Genomic DNA, 15,157 nt, shown 5'->3' on the forward strand with positions numbered 1-15,157 from the left:
ACATATGCACCTGTGTGTATGTGTGTTGTTTAATATGCGTGGCCACGTGTGTACCTTTGCGTGCGTGTGTGTGYGTTATGTATTTTTGAAAAGCGAATGTAAACAAAAAAGTGGGTGCAAGCAGGCGTCAGACATGCGAATCAACAAAAAAGCACGCAATCGGAGATGTAATTATGAACTGAAGCGTTAAGCTGAAGCACAATCGTTTGAAACTTYGGTGTTCAATTATAACGATTTTAGTGCACGGCATGTTACTCATACGCCACGAATAGCCTTTGGATCATTTAGCGCTGCTTAGCGAATATATTTCGACGAACAGTTGAGTGTCGGATTTCGAAGTTACAGTGTTTTAAGGATATAGGAACTTAATGGGTTATATTAGAGAAACCGTATTTTGGTGTTATTCTTTTTTTAAGAAACATYTTATTTTATAAATATGTAAAAGTATATACAATTATATAAATACCGTATTTAAAGTACTTTGAGGGGTTACATGGGTTTACGGATTTCACAATTTTTTTTTTTTGTCTTATTAAATTCTACAAGAACTCTGGAATATTGTCATAAATCATAGCAAGTTGATCCGCAATGCTAAGTGCGCGGCCTTTAAACTCGTTTTTGTCGAAACTGTGTGTTTGAAGTCGGTTGGCAAGATTTCTCGAGAAMTACTTAAGGCGTMAGTAGGGTAATCTGGCCTGTTTCTTTGACTGTTTTTTCATAGATTTTCTTATTCTACAATAAAGCTTTTTTCACATATCATGCGGTATATCGTGAAGTGTATAAATCAATTTTTTCGGTTTTTTTTGTATGGATGAATGAGATGCGTTTTTTGGATCATCTGAAACAAAAAACCCAATTTATTCTTAAAAAGTACGTGAATGATTATTGTCCCTGCAAGAATCATGAAAAAAATGTTGATAAATAAAAAAGTAATTAACTTTTTTTTCCCATGTTTTTTTTACAAAAATTTTGTTATAACATTGTCAATAAATTATAAAATCTAGTAGGATCGATAGCCGGGCATTTTGTGAACATTAAAAAAAATAAGCAAAACCGAGCGCTCCGAACGTCGAGCGGTATTATTATTTTTAGGCCTTTTCCGAAACTTTCCAATGGTAAATTGGGTTTCTACATTAATTCTAAGGTTATAAGGGAACGGAAAATGCAAAAAAAAAAATTKATGARAGATTACCGATCTTCATTAAATTTTACACAGTTCTTTAATATATAATTCTTAAAGACTTGTACGAAGAAAAAATGTCGCGAATTTTTTACTGAAAAAATCCAATCTTCAGTTGTTTTCCTTCGTCCAAGTTCTAAGGGAAGGTTTTAACTAAAACACGTATTTTTTCACTTTAGGTGATTTTGTAAGGAGTTATCCTGCCAAGGAGGAGGCATATTTTTGGCGTGGGGTAACCGGAAATGGTGTTGAAATGGTCAAGTTTAAAATAATTTTTTCAAAATTTCAGAATTTCTTTATTAATAGTGTATGTTTGTAACAATAAAAAATGCTAATAAAATATTATATTACATTTTTATATGAGAAAAAAATATTTGAAAAAATGCTGTTTATTTACACGAAGAAACATTTTTCGGTAATGTCATTACTAAACAAAATTTGGCTCGAAACCGTCGAATCTTCTTGGAGCTACTCRAGAGCCCATCGAGCGAAGCGATGTCGCGGGTTCCGTTCTTGCACAAGCTGTATGTTGTACGCTTTTAATTTAAGATCTCGTTCCATACGTCAGTACGAGTTGGCGGTGTTGGGAAAAGTTTGCTAGTACACCGATTATGTCGGATACTCTTTACAGAACGTGAATTTTCGTAATAAAGCTGAACAATTTGTAAAAGTTGTTCAAGCTAATGACTTTCCATTACGAAGTGCCAAGTAATACTGATATGTGATCCGTCAATAAAAATCTATTGAAAAAAGTACCTCTAATTGGATCACCCGTTACTTTCTCTTGTAAATAAACACACCCTCGTATATGTATAATATGCATTTTGACCAGCCGTTTTTGCGATTCTTCAGCACATTTCTACAAAATGAATTCTYTGGCGGACGTCCAGATTTTAATGAAAAACGCATTGAATTTTAGGCATAAACATTACAGCAATAATTTATGTATGAAAATAATATCGGTGCTTATGTTTAAAAGGGCCTATTTCATGACTAATGGACAACAAGAAATTTTCAAAAGAATTGTACTTATTTTTAATATGATTTTCCAAACACTTATGTAAATTATTTGGTGATTGCAGTGGTACTTAAATACGATATTTTGCCCTATGAATTTTATTATAGTACATATATGTATATATATATACAGTTAACACAATAACAAAGCAATGACAGAAAAGTGCCAATACTATACATACACTAAATTAATTTAGCAAAAATAATCGCATTCTACTTCATTATCTTAATTAGTCACACCATCTGATCAAATTTGAYTCGGACTTGTCTATTTATGATATAAAAATGTATATTCTCGATTGTCCCTTCACGACTGTTACTGACGAAAGCATCGAAAAAGTAAAAGCAACTGGATTGGTAAATCGTTATCGTCAAAACCTTTCTCGAAGAGTTAATTAAATAATTTGTTTCTTTGGTGAGAAATGTTTGTTTTTTTTTTTTTTCTTAATTCCAATAAGCATAATATAGTTTAAAAATCATCARTGATTGCACAAGCACATTTTTCGGTTTTGAAAAATTCTCAAGTCTTACGTCATCAATGCAATTACAAATGAAGCGTAATGTCAACGTCATCAAGAATATCGATCACTAGTTGTCAAAAAGGCAAAAATCACACAAGAAACAAGTGAAAAAGTAAACAAAACAAASATTGGAATGTGGCTGAGAACACACGAAAGATACGACTATAAAATGCGTGCAATACACCAGAGACGAAAGCAGAAATTAGCAAAATAAAAATAGAAAAATGCGTTGCACAAAAAAATCGCGAGAAAAAAATTAAACAAGAATTATAGCAACAACAAATTGCTAAGACAAAGTTACATATTCTATAGTTTTTGTGGCAATAAACAATTTTACAGGCAACGCATGATGCCACTGCCRCAATTGTGTAGCACTGCTGACACAATCAACTTACTTAAACRCACATACAATTATCTATCGGTATATGTATATCCACCATATGCATACAAACAACAAGTGCCACGCGCTGGAGAGGAGTGTGCAGCTGAAGCGGCAGAACGCCAATGAAACGCAGCGCACGCACGAAATTTCGCAATTCCCTTTTTGGTGTCAACAACTGCTGTCACACACAAACTTGTGTGTCGGACGCGATTCAGAAGGGGTGTTTGGGGGAGCAGTTTTTGGGTCGTAATAACGCAGTTTCGATTTGTATATGCTAGATTTAATTTATAGTGCATGTGTATGAATATATGTATGTATGTACATATATACAAAATTAGCCATTTTAAAGAAATTTTCCATTCTTATTATACATTTTTGAAAAATGAAGCAAATACAAACATACATACATACATATGTAAATGTATATGAAAATAATATGTGCAAACTAATTTTTTTCCTTCTTACAAATATTTCTCGTCTTGCCTCAAGAATTATATAGGCGATTTCTGCAAATTTTACATCATTTGAGTTAATAAATCTAAAAATAACAAGAACAAACAACAACAAGCACAAGAAAGGGTTAAGTTCGGATGCAACCGAACATTTTATATTCTTGCATCTTGCAAGAATCAAAGCCAGGGAAATACCTTAAGCTGCAAACCGTCAACCAGAGGATCGGAATCCAAACAATTATATATAGCGTTGAACCACCTTCACTCTACTCACCATAATCCTAAAAAAACATCGGGTTAGCGAGACTTCAAGTTATGGAAGAAAAGCGGGGAGACGCTGACTTCAAAAGTTTTCACCCTCTGTGCCAAACCTATGGCACTTTACAGGTTTTCGTTAATTGSTCAAACAGACMAACAGTAACACGAATTTMAACTTTTCTCGTCATCCTGATCATTTATATAATATATACTTGAATATATAAAATTATATTTATCTCGCTATTTTTAGGTGATACGGACCACAGTTAAGTGAACAAAACTATTTTGCCCTGTGGCAACATGTTGCAAGAGTATAAAAATTTTAAACAATTTATGCCCACGTAAATAATTGTTTTTTTTTCCAAAAACCAAGGAAAAATGAAATTAAATAAAATGCAAGGAATGAGCTATGAGGTATAAATATAGAAACAGTTATAGACAGCCAACTTTTTTATAGACGAGTAGGCATGTAAACAATAACTTACGAAGAAAATGCCTTAAAAGTATCTGTGAATAATTCGCCTATACTCAAAGGTGCCTTTGTACTTTCTTTTAATTTTTAAGATAATAGAAATCTCTACTAGGAGTCACTGCTTGCAAAGTAGTGAAAACTTTTGGAAAATTGTTTTCAGCTTATAACCAATCAATGTGTAACCACACCATAAATTTATTGACTTTGGTTGTTATCGATAACTATCACGTAGTTTGGAGAACCGTAACTTGACCCGTTGCACATTACTGAATCGCTGAATCGATTCAAGGGGTATAAAAGATTAGTTGGAAAATGCACTGAGGCGAAACTGATATTATATATTTACGTATGAATCAGCAATTTTTTTAATATTCAACATAAAGCGTATAAGTTTAATCAAATAATAAGCCTCGTTGCTTAGTCTACGCTGAAGCCATAAAAAGTAAGTACCACCGGTGAAAATGGGATGATTATTTTTGCATTTCACACTAGTTTATTGTATTTGTTAGTGTTTTGAAAATTATAAAATTATAGAGAATATAACGTGGAGCTTATAAAGTGGTGCCATTACTCTTAAAATGACTTGGTATTCACCGTTTTTGATTTTAAATGGAAAWGTCAGTAAAATACGAGCTATTTATTATAATATCAAATTGATAATTGTGCAATGTAGTGGTGTATTTAATAAAAATATGCCATGGATATACCGTATACAAGTTTGCACAACATAACAATAGTGATCTAGAATAGAATTAATTTCATTGCTCGAGGAAGTGATGAAGGCGCACCGGCAAGCTAATCGTATATCATTCAAGCACAGCGAGCTACATAAAAATCAAATGAGCTGCGCCAGCTTATGCGAGTATGTAAGGCAACTAATCCATCCATTCTCATGTCGGAAAAACGCAGAAAAAAAAAAAACAACACAGACGGCCATTAACATTAATTGCGGCACATCGCATGCTGTTGAGGCGTGGCCTTTTCGACGCTTTTTGCCGCTTTTCGCTCGCCAACCCAAAAGCACGCTTCACCATTGCGTATGCTCACTTGCGCTGTCACTAAGTAAAGCGTGTGTGCATACATTTATGTATATGTATGTGAATATGCGCTTACTTAGCTAGCCTCCAGTATGCTGCTACAAAATTTCCTGCTCACAAAATGAATACAATTTTTGCAACAATTTTGAGTTTTATTTTTGGATTAAGTAAAATCATTCAACAGATGTACATATGGCGCGCGAACGTCCTTCTCCATGGCTGATGGATAGAAGAGTATGCGTGTGTGTACAATGAGCCACCGACTGCTTGTTGAGTTGTAGCAAGTGTTTTAGGGGGGAAAATTAAAAAAAGGGAAGAATGAAACACCGACTTCATATTTTGAAATTCTTTTGGCTTCCGCATCATCGCCGCCATCATTGCCTTCACTATCGCTGACTTCGCGTTGGACAACTGTTGCCAACTTCTCTRACTCTATACATACGTACAATTGAATGTATGTACATACATACATATATTCCATATAATTTTCAATGTGTTTTTATTGTGCTTATTTTTTGAAAACTTTGTATTTTTGAAATGTTGTCTAATTTTTAGTATACAAAAATAAAAAATAACATACGCATGTGCCGCCTGGCTCGCTTGTCGTCATCATTTTCAGCGCCAAATTGTACATAACACGAACAAATACCATTAAATGGCATCGGTTAATCTTGTGCCGCATTTTCTTAGTTATTACTATACTCACTAAGTTCAAAAATAAAATTTGCGAAATTTTTCATAATGATACAAGAGTTTGTATTTAGCAAATAATATGGYATCGCTATTACCTTGAAGTTTTAATGTTTTCCTTAAAGAAAATAGCGTTGCGTTATCATTTTATTTATGAGAAATTTTTCTGTTTCTAATAATTAAATATTTAAATAAAAAATATTAAAAAAAAAAATTAGTGACTTTCACAAATAAAAACAATCTTTATTTTGACCGATCAGTTTATATGGTAACTATTTTCTATAGTTTTCTTCTTCTTAATKGGCGTAAACACCGCTTACGCGATTATAGCCGAGTTAACAACAGCGCGCCAGTCGTTTTTTCTTTTCGCTACGTGGGACCAATTGGATATTCCAAGCGTAGCCAGGTCTTTCTCCACYTGGTCCATCCAACGGAGTGGAAGTCTTCTCCTTCCTCTGCTTCCGCCGGCGGGTACAGCGCCGAATACTCTCAGAGCTGGAGTGTTTTCATCCATTCCCAAAAGTCTGTCTCTTATACACATCTAGATGTGTATAAGAGACAGGTCTTTTAATTCGCTGAACTATGTCAATGTCGTMGTATATCTCRTACAGCTCATCGTTCCATCGAWTGCGATATTCGMCGTKRCCAAMGCGCAAAGGACCATAAATCTTTCGCAGAACTTTTCTCTCGAAAACTCGCAACGTCGACTCATCAGTTGTTGTCATCGTCCAAGCCTCTGCACCATATAGCAGGACGGGAATTATGAGTGACTTATAGAGTTTGGTTTTTGTTCGTCGAGAGAGGACTTTGCTTCTCAATTGCCTATTCAGTCCGCAGTAGCACCTGTTGGCAAGAGTTATCCTGCGTTGGATTTCCAGCCTGACATTGTTGGTGGTGTTTTCTATAGTGGTCCGACAAAAAAGCAGCTTCTTAAGGGATAAATGATGTGTGCAAAATTTTAGATCGAAATTCAAATTTTTATAAACAAGATAACTTTTCACTTTTAAAAGTATAAAATTTGTGTTTCGTCGTCCCTAACATATTTTCTCTCTGCAGATGCATCAGTACCAATGAAGTTGAAAATAAATCGACTATAGTTCCACAATTTCAAAAATATTGGTTCACCTTTCTTATAGAACTAAGGCATACGCCACTGCTTCATTTTTACGTTATACGATACAATATCTCACGATCACTGTATTAAAAGCTTAAAAGTAAAAAAACACAAAACTTATTCCACAAACGATTTCGTAATTTGCATAAATTATTGTTAGTAAAGCAAAACCACAACATTTGGCAATAGAGAAATGTATATATTCAAAAACAACAACCAAAGCAACTAATGTGCATCGAAATTACCAAATCACTAATTACACAATAAGTAAAACCAATAAAAAAAAACAATTAACAAACACAAAATCAAATCAAATTTCGTTATTTTTATAATTTGTTTTGTAGCTGTAATTGCGTTCAATAAACGCATTGTTGTTGCGGTGCCGCTGGCTGCAGCGTTTGCCTCCTGTGAAATGTTTGATTTGTGATAGAAAATCGCCTAGAACGAGGCCAAGGCTATAAAGCGCGTCAACAAACGTTTGATGTTGCCATTAATTTTTTTGTAGGCAATTTATTTGTTGAATAAAAAAGTTTAAACAAAACTAGAATCCTGAAAATGTTAAAATAATATTGAAAAATGAGTTTATCATTCAAATAAAAGAACATTAATTTRGAAGAAAAAATAAATGTGTGATAAGTTTAACATAAGATAAGTGTCGGTGATTTGGCTAAATTTATAAAAATGCATTCTTGCTAGTTTGTATATATGTCATATGTTTATAAATTTGTGAACACATTCTGTAAAAGCCTACTGCTCTCACATTGGCGCGAAGGCTGGCACCACCCACCCACTTAAAATGAAAAAAACACTGGATGTCTTGTTGTTTTCATTCTAGCAATGCCAATGGCATAACTGTGATTTACTTAGTTATCCTCGCTCTGGCGTGAAAAACAGATTTTTATTTCTTTATTAAATTAAATTCTAGACAGCAGAACAGTGGCCATGTCATTGAAAACAAAGGTTATTGTCACTTAGATCTCTGAGGTGCTCAACGACCGAGTTTCAAGGCTTTTGTTGTAAATACTTATGTTGGTATACATATATGACATTTTGTTTGTAATCTTTGTTAACGCAATAAAATGATTCTATACCAGAGAGCTTGTTGCTTAAAATAATTGAAATGGAAGTGGCATAACCTAATATTTTATATAGAGACGAAACARATGTAAAAAACTTTTAAAGTCAAAGAAACTTTTTTAAAAGTTCGGCTTAAATGCGTATATATTTTCACTTATGTATGTAGGTATGCACTTTTTGTTTCAAATATATTTTTGGGTTTTTTGATTTGAAATTTTGATTGAAAATTATAATTTTTCAAAAATTTTTATAATTTATTGGGCATTTTTTTAYACTTCTTCAAAAATTATGATTTTATTTACATAAATATCTTTACAACACCAAGTATTTCCCATCAATTGTTACGACGAAAGAAGTTTGGTGGATACTGTGGCAATGCGTCTAGTTTTTCCTTTTCTAAATTATGCCACTAATTAGAATTAAAAACTAAGAATCAATTAAGGTTCGTGTCTGCTATATGGTCTACGCAACAGAGAATTCGCATCATAATGTGGAAAAGAACATACATATGTATAAAAGTACACACAAAATCAAAGAAAAGCCATATGTATWCATACAAAAGTGTATGCAATTCACTAGAGCAACCGTAAATGCTTTGCAAAAAATACATATGTACATTTTGTACATACACAGATTTTCATACATGCACAATTATATACGCCATATGAAGAAACACACCAGCTAAATAATTTCATAGTTATAAATAGATTTTATTTTTTGGTGGGTTTGTAAATCGTMTGTTTGCATTAGAAACGAATTTGTTAATTTTCTGCCGTGGCTGAGGGCTGTGGCGTACAAACGCATTTGGTTGTGCGCTAGCTGACGCCGCCAAAGCTTATGGTCGGATGAAACGGTTGTTCGGCAATAATTATGGCCTATATGGCTACACGAAAGGAAAGAGAGAGGAAAATCTTTAGATAAAGGTGGATTATATTATTTGGCAGCGAAAATTTTCGAAATAAACTTGAAAGTATTGACGTAATAGGCACATTCACGTGTCTTAATAAATACTCTCGTTCTTTATTATACAAATAGGACAATACTTATGATTCTATGACAGATCCTATAGCATTTTGTATATCAAAATGCCAATAATTTGCAAAGAAATATTAAATATTTAAAGAATAGGAGAGTTAAGTCTAGAAAATATCATGCATGAGCTAATATTAACAAATCTATCTTTATCTAATTCTCTTAAAATTCTATGTTAAATTTTTTTAATTTTTTTTTTAATTTTTTATGTAAACATTTGTGTTTAGAACATTTTGTTATATTGTATATCATTTTTGATCTCCCATGAGGTCAAATTATGGTTTTGTTATCAAATTTGCTTATTATTTACTAAAATAGATTGCAAAKAAAACGTATTTAACAAAAAAAAAGATTAAATCCTCACTTGTTTTCTTATTTTTATATTAAAGGTTTTCTATGTATCTCACCTGATGTAGGGCAGTTAATCCGTCAACATTGGCTGTATTTATGTCAGCACCACTTTCCAATAGCTTTAGCACTTCCTCCTTATCGCCAGACATACAGGCTGCAAGAAAGACACAACCTGAAGAGAATTTWATTTTGCGTCCACGCTCGGGACGTGGTGTTGGAGGTTGACGATTTGTGTCTGATTCTTCCCAACGCTTAAGTTGCTCCGCTCGCTTCATCACCGCCGAGTTGTTGCGCACGTCCAAAGAAGACATTCTGAATATTTTTTTGTTTTTACTATTTGTTATTACAGCTACTCAAATTTCGTAATCGTTCTTGTTGTTACTAGTAGATATTTTAAATTTCAAATTGATCGACCTTACTTGGTCAACAAGATRAATTGATCCCTCAATTTCTTCTTCAATTTGTTGAGCCGACCGCCTGGCCTATTACSAGTGTTTGGCAGTCAATTAGCGGCAGTTTGTCTTTCTGACAAACCCGCCTAGAAATTGGCGAACTGGTAGTGCAAGTGTGAAACAAATTTTAGCGCAAACTAACGATTGTTACGTTTAAAATTTTTGTTTATATTTTGCTTCGTTTTTATTATATATCTGTAGTCAGGAAGCATCAAAAATATGTACTAGGGTGCATTGAATGTGAATTGATGTTCACAAACACTAAGCACAATTTGGTTTTCTATTCAAACTCTGTAATAATATCTCTGATATTGTATATTGTATTTTACGGCATTAATATTTATATGTTTTTAGTTACTTTCGTCGTTTAGATTTGAATTTGCTCGATTTAATCAACTTTTTTRCTTTCTTGCACATTTGCTTTTATTTACTTTGCTTCTTTCTTTAATTTCTCACACACACAATGTATTACAAAAACAAAAAAATAACCAGTCTATATACTACTATCGTTTTGCTTCGTTTACTSAGCCAGCACCTTTATTGCACATAACAGCTTTTCTTCACAATTTTACTTTATCATATTTCTTCTTTTCACTTCACTGTATTTAAACTTTCATATGCTTCTTTTCCGGTGCTTTTTCTGTTTGTTATTTTTTCGTTTTTCTCTTTCACTTGTGATTCGAATTGCTTTGTTTCCTACGTATCGTTATAGTCACCTTTCGATTTACACTCCGCAATTTTGATCATATCCTAATTATTTCACTTCTACTTTCTGAATTATGTTGTCCACTACTTTCTCGTTTATTTTTTCTCTTTCCTTTACAAACAAAAAATACAATTCTTTTTCAAATTTCATTTTATATCAAAATAATTTTTTTTATAACTTCCTTTTCGCTCATAATGCTTTTAGTGTATTGATTATTTTGCGTCGTGATTACTCGGTTATTATTGCTGCCTGCCTCAGTCTATTTGTTCTGAAAATATACCAAGTGAGTTTACATTTTTTTCGCCGATCCTCYTCGTAACTATGTACAATAAGCCAAACACAATCAACAAAAATGTTTCAGAAATACTCGTGTAAATGGATATAAAGCAGAACACTTGTGAAGATGGGGAAAATAGCTACTTCGACAGTGGCAACAGCAACTGCGCAGCTCCACTACGATCGGTATCCACTACGATCGGTATCCATCGGTACGATCGAAATCAATCCAATTAATCAGTACTGCCAACACTTTTGCCACACAAAGTAATATGGCTTATTTACAATAATTCTTTAAATATTCAAAAAGTAGAAGACCCTTCGTGTGTCGAAATACTTAGTGTTTGAAAGTTTTGATATGACGAAAATTTTCATCTTGCTCTTTAAAACTAAACTCCAATTGCATACGGTAACCCTGGCCATGCACCACAGTCAAATAATATAGACCGAACGCTCCCGAAGATTCCGTTAGCTAAACAAGAAGAGTAGAATGTACTAGCAGCAAATGCATCAATAACAGATTGTTGCATCAACACAATGAACTGTAAATATAGCCACAACTATCGGACCGTACGCTTAGTTCATGATCGGAGGATTTTTATAGGAATGCCGGCAGAGGAGCGATTCTTTCCCATATTGAAATCTCAATGATTAAAAAAGTAACAATAATATAACGAAAATGTGATGAATATACAAAGGATTCTTATGTAGTACACACATTTAAGTTTGCGGGTAAACCTTTTATCACAATATAAATCAGTTGACAACGTTGCGGGCTCTGTTGCGTCTCCGTCATAGCTTTGAGTAATTGTTGTTTCCAATCTGACATAAATCCAACAGCCGCGTGAAAATCTCGCAACAGACCACAAAAGAGAATATAGAATAAAAAAGATAGCAGAAATGGAACGCGATTGCATAAAAAAAATATTGATATACTCAATTTGGTACATACGTCTTTGAATACATATGTATAAGGAAACACATTTCAATTTTATAATTAATAGGATATTAAGGTTTTCGTTATTAATTTTAAGAACATATAATTTTTACTTCATATTCACTTTCAACCGTCAACTACACTTTTTTTAGATATAATTCGWTAAAACCACTTATTCTTTCAACTTTTCTTTTGAGAATGGCAGCCAACATTCTGTCCTTCAATTGTATGCGTTTTGCGCGTAACTAGCTCATCCATACGCAGTAGCCGCCACTCCTCTTGCAATTATTCGACTTTTTCGCAACACATTAACCGACCGACCAAGTAATCTCTACTCGTATAATTTGAGGTGGGGGTTTGGGACCCACTGCCGAACGTTGCCTCTGCTGCACTTTACATTCCAGCTAGTTCGCACCTCTTTCTATGAAATACTTGTAACTTTTCTTCGATTTTCAACATTCACAAACTGTCTGCGTTTTCACATTTAGATTTTCAATAATGAAATATTTTATTAATGCTCTTAAGCTTAAATATTATGAATTATTAAACACACAAATTTCACATTTAAATTACCAAWAATTTCGCTTTTTTCGATTTAGTCAACCTCGGCGACAGTTTTGATCTTTTCACGTACAAATTTTCTCAATTTCTGCCACTTCCTCAACATTTTTGCTGTCAGGGTTGCTCCGATTATCACTGTTCTTCTGTTGATGACATTCCGCCCAGCTGTGTTTAGTTATGCTTTGCTTTTAAAAGAACTAGAATTTAATACCTATCAAAAGATTTATTTTTAGTCAATTTATTTGAAAATAGCGACCTAAAAATAATTAAAGAATATTTTTACATTTTCAGTACGTTTCACCTTATATATTCTTCATATTAATAAAGCTGATAATACAGAAATTTCAAGTTACTTGAAGCACCCAGTACTATATGCGTACATATGTGAGGTCTCGCGCCTTTTATTTTGTATTTTTATCTTTTTTTTTTTTGCTGCTGATTGGGAGTAGTAATATTTACGTTGTTTTGTTAAAGTAATCTTCATAATGACGGAAATAAAAGAAAATGATTTGAATGAAAACATGGAAGGTATTGATTTACTAGAATATTGCTTTTATCACAAATTTCTTTTAGTGGAAGAACTGGTATTACAAAAAAACTTTCTAAAMTTGCACCATGGACGTTGTACTGTGATCGGCAAATTGATTCAACACCAAAATGGTTACCCCATGCTGGAAAATATCAACCAATCCTCAATATTACCCAGGTTTTTTCATAATAAATTGCAAGTAGAAATTATGCTGTATAAAATTAATTTTATATTTTTTCTTTAAAGGGCTTACAATCTACCGGAAGGCACAGTAAATTTGCGTCTATTTAAATTCGTCACCGYAGACGTTGAATTGAAATTTGGGCAATATTGTGAAGTTTGTGGTGAAGTAGTCCTTTGGAATCCCAATAGCCCCCGTGACAACTGGTTGTCTATGACACCTCGTGGTGCAGTTGAGTTAGAATTGAAGAATTGTGATAAAGCGATTAGAAAACAAAAGATTGAGAAGTTATGCGATACGTACCTTCCAGCAATTAATATATTTAGAATAGATTACATAAATTGTGCCGTGGATCTCATTCAAAGACATTTAAAAATTCGACTGCTTACTTCGAATCATAAAGGAAGTAATTAAAAATATATGTTTTTTTGGAAAAAGATGTAAATTGCAAAAGTTAGCTGAGGTATGTTGYAAAATTCTACATTCTTGTTTGTATTTATATTTTAAATTTATTAATGTAATTATTATATTATAAAGAAGGCTATAGGTTCGTTTGTATTTTTAATATAGATACATATATGTACATATATACTATATGCCACATACCTATTTACTATTTAGTATAACACATTTTTATAATACGAACAACAACTTTGCTTGTCCATATCTAATCCAAGGCAATAATGAATGATATTTTTACTCACCTTTTCAAATATACGCTTATTAAATACTCACATTTTAAACGCTTATGAAAATAGGTTGGAAGTGAAAAAATTTAAATTAAACCAAACATGCATTTAGTTTTGCTCAAATTCCGAATAATTTGTTGCTTTTAGTTTTATGTAAATATGTGGTGCAATAGAGCATATGAAATTTGTTCCTATTATTTTTACCAGTAACTTTCTAATCTGAAATGTATCAAAACTAAAATAATATATTTTTGTGTAATTCGTTAAATTATGTAAAGGAAGTTCAAATATTACACAGATCTATACAAAAGAGCGAATTTTTGCATGGAGAAACGATTTTGTAATACCTCTTATGCATGATGAGAGCAGTCGAAGGTGGATGGTGTGCGTCAAGTAAACAAAAACCAAAACAAAAATTAGCGAACCGGCACGTGTGAAAACTATAGCCCATACTACCCTCACATAATACGAATTTAAAATGTCTACCATTTAGAGCCACGCAAATTCTCATTTGTAGCTGCGCAGTGTGAGCATTATAGGCAGTGAGCTACTACCTCTACAACCACCGTATACGCCATTACTATTGCCTATGATGGAATCACCCCTCCTGCCTTCAAATATGTACTTAATATATGCGATGCGTTTGTGTGACTCTACAAACATGTACGAGTACGTTCTAGTCGGCTGCGCAAACCCATTCAAATAAGAAAATAATAAAAACTACAAAACCAACTAAAAGCGGCACAGACACAATTTGATGGTGAGGCCAGCAAGTCACAAATACCAAAGGTAGCGGAAGGCAATAAAGTTAAGTGATATTTCTATTTTATATAAAAACAATTAACCGTTACTGCTTAAATTAATGGGCACATAACGGACGTGTTRACATACTTACCTCAGTGCACATATACAAAAAAAAGGTTAAATGATGTTTTTGCTATCAGTGGAATTCGAATATTTGTGTGCTATCGGAAAGTCAGCTGCAAAAAAACGCGAATAACAAGGGAGGAAACCAAAATAAACGACATACTGATAAAATGTTTGCAGTTAAATGAGTTTCTGATAATTTTGTGAAGTAGTATTGTATGTGAAAATTGTAAGCAAATAAAACAAAATACTTTGAGTTTTGTCATCACTGTTGCAAAAAAGAAATATGTCAATAAATTTTATATAGACTTGTTCAAATAACTCTTCTATAACTCAATAAATTGTTAAAATCTACATATATCTGAAGCCCTGAAAT

The 15,157-nt window shown here is 33.0% G+C and overlaps 2 protein-coding genes across 4 annotated transcripts in view; one reads left to right on the forward strand and one right to left on the reverse strand.

Annotated features, from left to right (window-relative positions):
* The window catches only part of LOC108967737 (protein phosphatase 1 regulatory subunit 12B), a gene marked incomplete in the record, with an annotated part of 67,229 nt that extends 54,518 nt beyond the window's left edge, over window positions 1-12,711 (reverse strand). Inside the window, 2 exon segments of the mRNA XM_018931339.1 lie at window positions 9,640-11,009; window positions 12,528-12,711. Of these exon segments, the coding sequence (XP_018786884.1) occupies window positions 9,640-9,894 (255 nt within the window).
* Window positions 12,712-12,920: 209 nt separating this feature from the next.
* Window positions 12,921-15,083, forward strand: LOC108967739. 3 transcript variants are annotated; one of them, XM_018931348.1, is made up of 4 exons: window positions 12,921-13,043; window positions 13,089-13,221; window positions 13,291-13,688; window positions 14,193-15,083. In XM_018931348.1, the coding sequence occupies exons 1-3, from the start codon at window positions 13,001-13,003 to the stop codon at window positions 13,637-13,639; spliced, it is 525 nt and encodes a 174-aa protein (XP_018786893.1). In that variant the 5' UTR covers window positions 12,921-13,000; the 3' UTR covers window positions 13,640-13,688; window positions 14,193-15,083. The 3 variants fall into 3 exon arrangements, with proteins under 3 accessions (XP_018786893.1, XP_018786891.1, XP_018786892.1); XM_018931346.1 differs by having other exon boundaries at window positions 12,922-13,221; XM_018931347.1 differs by having other exon boundaries at window positions 12,922-13,221; window positions 14,213-15,083.
* The last annotated feature ends 74 nt before the right edge of the window (window positions 15,084-15,157 follow it).

This window comes from Bactrocera latifrons, unplaced genomic scaffold (assembly GCF_001853355.1).
Source record: "Bactrocera latifrons isolate USDA-ARS-PBARC rearing strain unplaced genomic scaffold, ASM185335v1 scaffold_197, whole genome shotgun sequence".
NCBI lineage: Eukaryota > Metazoa > Arthropoda > Insecta > Diptera > Tephritidae > Bactrocera > Bactrocera latifrons.